Here is a 4,999-nt window from a genome sequence, read left to right on the forward strand (position 1 = left end):
CTAACTTAAGTATAAGAATTCTTTCAGATACTCTCACTACTGTCTAGTCGAGAACGGAGGAGTAACATCAAGCGGCTAGAAATTCTCTTAGGTCGATTCTCTTATCTTTATTTCAGATACCACCTCAGAACAGTTTATTATTTTTTTATACAAGAAAATAGAAATGTTGTATTTTATTTTATTCATAAAAATTAAATTTGTTTTGGTATGCATATTTTTTTATTCCAATTTTAAGCTTAATTTTATTTATTTACTTATATATTTATTTTTGGTCATACAAATACAATCACAATACTAACGTAACCACCACTGCTAGGATTCTTTGGGAAAGCTTTCTTTTGTTTTTTGGTTTCTCTTTGGGAAAGCTTTGATGGCTAGATCTTTTACGTCTAAAGCTCAGGAACAATTCCTTGTTAATGAACCTAGAGAAAGCCGATGCCAAACATTGGTTTTGGATGAGCCCATAGAGACTAGTTAAATAGACTCACAGCCTCAAGATAAAAAATATTACAAGGCTTACCAAAAACATTGACGACCCATAAATAAGAGTAGAATAAAAAGATGTGATTTACATATCATTTCTTTTCTAATTAATTTTATTTTGATTCCTACAAAATTTTTCTTTTGAATTTAGGTTTGCAAAGATTTAAAAGTTGATTATTTTAATCCGGAATGTCAATTTGTTCCATTGAGTGCTGACGTGATATATTCAATGTCCATGCGCGAAACTAGGATCTTGGCCCTCATACGTGTTAACTGTTACACAATTACATTCATTCAATTGGTAATGTGTAGGAAACTACCATTCTAAATTGTACAGTTGATAACAATTTAGTCAAATTGTTCAAATCATTTAATGGTTCTCAATTATCAACTTTACATGTATGATACATTACCGATGCAGTTCATTCGCCATGGACGGCAGCCACCTCTCCCCCCTAATCTTTTTCAAATTGTTAACTCTTTCCTCCTCTCTCTTGGCTTTAGCTTTTGCTGCTGCGACTTTGGCTTCAAATTTAGCTAAGGATTTCTTGTTCGCGTCATTTGCTGCGGCAATTAAATCTTTCCCTTCGACAGCAACAGATTTAACCCGCCTTTTAAACTGTTGACTCAATCCATATAAGACAAACAGGCAATAAGACAAAAGAGACATGTATGTATAGATTTTAAGATTTTAACTACTACACCTTCTTTGATTTCTCATCAATATCATCTCCAGGAAGTAATCTCGGTCGTTTCTTTGGTGGTTCGGGTTCATCTGCAGCCACATATATACATATAAGCCTAAACCTTAAACCCTAAACTACATACAAAATGCAATGCAATTGTCAATATTGGAAAATAAATCACAAATTTGAGTATTATTATTTTTATCATTAAACATCATAAAGTGCATCAGTTTCTCAGCATGCTAAAGACAAAAATCGTCATGGTAACGATAAGGGTGGACAAACACATCATTAATTAGTTGCAAAAGTGGACGTTCTGCTAAGGTGGGCGACCCACATGTTTTCGATCTTCAACTTCAAGTGGTGTTTGTAAGCAACTTATGATTAGACTGTATTCAATTTGCCTTGAAGTGAAATGGTGAGATGGTAAGATGAAAAGTAAAAGTGAGAGAAAAGTAGTTTGTTTATTGACTTAGTGTTAAACAAGGATTTTATAATGTACTAATATAAGCATAAAAAGTTTTAGTTTTCCTGTTTAGATGTTAGATTGAATTCATCGCTTCAAGATTGTGTTTTAGATCCCTAAACCAACTAAGTTAGATGAACCGAACTATAACACTTGTAAAATTTACATAATTATATGATCCAGTGGTTAGCAAGTACAATCATTGTGGTTCAGTTGGGCAACAAGTTGAGGCAGACCAAATAAGAAGCCATAATAGCAGAGGCCCTAGGCATGCATGCTAGTACTTGCACAAAACTGACACTTGACAACTTCTCAGAAACTCAATGCTTAACTAACTAACAAAATAGATAATTGATTGTCATGCAACATCACAAAACAAAACAAACAATAAAAAGTTCAAAGAAAAAAAAAATCATTTGAAATTTTTCTGATGGGGTCAACAAAACAATAGATTGCAGAGTACATCCTGGGGATCCACCTTCTCAACCATTAGAGAATCAGGTGCGTGTTCTATATTCTGAAAAAAAGTTAGTACTATTATTATGAAATGCAGCTTTTTTGCAACATTACAGAGATTAAATAATTAAAGATAGAAACCATAAATATATATTGAAATTTCAAAACCAAGCATGAATAGACAAGTAAGCCAGTAGAAAAGGGGTCATTTGATTCAGTGAGTTACCAAAATGATCAAACACTATTCCTGGTTGGCGAACATGCTTGAACAAGCGAATGCCAGGTTCTCTTACTTCTTCTTCTTGGTTGATCTTGGGATCTTCATCATTCAGAACAGGATCAGGTTCCTTCACTATCTCTATAGTCTCTTCCAACATGTCATGTAGAAGCTTTTGTGCCTGCCATGAGCATCATCATCACCATAAGACCAAGAAAAAGGAATTGGGAAACGTGGAACATAACACCCACTCATTAGAGTTTTCTTTCAAAAAAAATAAATTCCTAGGCCGACATATTAGATATAAACCATTCCTATATTTTTATCTAAATTTTAAAAGAAAAAGACAAATAAATGAAAATTCCTCTAACCATTGTAAATAAGAGAAAGGACATATGTGTCCTCAGCTTACAAATCAGAGAGAAACGAACCTGGAGTTGGTAGTGCTTAAGGTGTGGGGCTTTGGGCTTGCGTTCTTGGGCGGCATTGGGATTGGGGTAAGTGGTGGTTCCGGCGATGGAATTGATGGCCGCCCTCCATGCCGCATCACCATCTTCTTCGCCACTGCTGCTGCTGCCTCCGGCTTCCATCCAACTTCAACTTTTCTTTAGGAATTAGGACACTTCACCTAAGAATAATTGGGCTTTTTCTAGGGATACCACCTATTGGGCCTAATTTTTAACTAATTCTTTAAGAAATATAAAAGACAAAGAGGGCTTAAAACTTATTACCTATTAGATGGACAAAACCATCTTCAGACCATAAATAATTGGCATAATAATGTTCCGGCCCAAATACTATGTCGTTTTGTGGTTCATCAGTCATCACCAAACTCCTAAAAGTGTTGAATTGTTTTTTTTTCAAATTTTTTTTTTATTTATGAAATAAATTGTAAGAGATTATATTTTATTATTTTATTCTCTAAAGTGAAATTTAAAATGTAGATGATCCAAATATGTAAATTTTAATCTCTTTGGGAGTTTCTTGTGGCAAAGCAAGGAGAGCTAATTGGAGATTTCCTTGACATGGTCACTTAATTGGACACTGTCTAGGTTTCCAATTCACTTTGTGAACTTTCTTTTTAGCTCACAAGAGTTTCCTTACTTGGTTATAATTTAAGTTCATAATGGTGTACCTTGTACCAAATTATCTTTCCACATTTCATAATTACTAATTAAACTATAGATGTTTTCTGTAAAATGTTGCCATACAAAATAGATATATTATATATTCAAATGAAATTATGTCTAATTTATATATGTATTTGATTAAACTTTATGATAAGTAATTCAACCAATGATCCATGTATTCATCGATTATCTAAATCGATTTTAAGAACTATGTGTATAATTTCTCAAGGGCAAGGAGCTGCTCTCCAAAAGGAATTTGGGTGTACAAATACATAATACACTTAGATTTTTCCAATAGAAAAGATGACAAACAGTAAAATTATTTTCTCTACATTTTTTTATTTTTGTGTCAGGAAATGTACAATTGTGTATTGATTAATTGGTTTAGTAGAATCATTTTGTCCCAAGTATTAATTGGTTTAGTAGAATCGTTTTGTCCCAAGTGATTTTTCTTTTCCTCTTCACTGGAAATTACAACTTGCAATCATGTTCTATTTCTAGCTTGTCAGAATTTCATAATTTGCTTCTGAAATTTAGTTGATGGACTCATGAGAAAGTGATGTTATGTTTACGCCACTTTTTACTACTGTTTTTTTTTTTTCTAATTCTTTTGAAATAATAATTTTTTCTTTGGTCTCTTCTTGTATTGGGTGCCTAAGATGCTCGCAAAACCAATAATCTAAAAGTTACTTCTCATTTATTAATTCTATAATATTAATTACATTTTAAAATATTGAATACATTATAAACTTGAAAAAAAATCCGATAAAAAAAGATAATTTTAATAATAAAAATTTTTAATTTGTAGACCTTTTGTCCAATATATTATCTATTATTTATTACATTATCTATTATCTATCTATTTATTATATTAAAATTAGGTTCATACACTTAATATAAAGATTTTATAATTTATATCAATCAATTAATTGTAATTCATTATATCAGATAATTGATTGATTAATTTTGCATAATGAAATAGTGGAAGTTGCTCTAGGTTAAAATTCACATTTTGATTTACTAATAAAATAAAAGAACAATCTCTATAATTATTTAAATTATCTTTCCATAAAGTAATCTATATATATCGAATTCTAATAAAATTTTATCTATTTTTAGTGTTATATCTTATAGAGTATTGAGTAAATATTTTTTCACATATTATATTAAGACTTTGTCTACTAAAATTCATTATAATCAAAATTTCACTATGTCGTAGCATACATGTAAAGCTTTATTTTCTCACATTATTTATTTATTTCTTTAATTTACATAAATTACATTGAAAATTTTTATTTAATTACATAATTTTTGAAAGAGAGTTTTGTAATATATTCTTTTATTTTCTCCTTCCATATACCCCAATATATCCTTTTTGTATTCTAGTGTAATCTCATGACTATATTTTATTTAATTTTATTTTTTTATATATAATGTTAAATCTCTTTGTAATTGTAATTCCTTTACATACGATTTTCACATTGCAGATGTGAAACTACACTTTGATACCAAGAGATTTTTATATATATTAATTAAAGTGTTCGATCACGTGCTTTTTTTA

The 4,999-nt window shown here is 30.4% G+C and overlaps 1 protein-coding gene across 1 annotated transcript; it reads right to left on the minus strand.

Annotated features, from left to right (window-relative positions):
- Window positions 1–746: 746 nt before the first annotated feature.
- LOC107481214 (uncharacterized) lies at window positions 747–2,931 on the minus strand. The gene is made up of 4 exons (XM_016101438.3): window positions 2,740–2,931; window positions 2,318–2,489; window positions 1,188–1,258; window positions 747–1,102 (listed from the first exon to the last, which is right to left on the minus strand). The coding sequence occupies exons 1-4, from the start codon at window positions 2,896–2,898 to the stop codon at window positions 893–895; spliced, it is 612 nt and encodes a 203-aa protein (XP_015956924.1). The 5' UTR covers window positions 2,899–2,931; the 3' UTR covers window positions 747–892.
- Window positions 2,932–4,999: the final 2,068 nt, after the last annotated feature.

This window comes from Arachis duranensis, chromosome 1 (genome assembly GCF_000817695.3).
Source record: "Arachis duranensis cultivar V14167 chromosome 1, aradu.V14167.gnm2.J7QH, whole genome shotgun sequence".
Lineage (NCBI taxonomy): Eukaryota > Viridiplantae > Streptophyta > Magnoliopsida > Fabales > Fabaceae > Arachis > Arachis duranensis.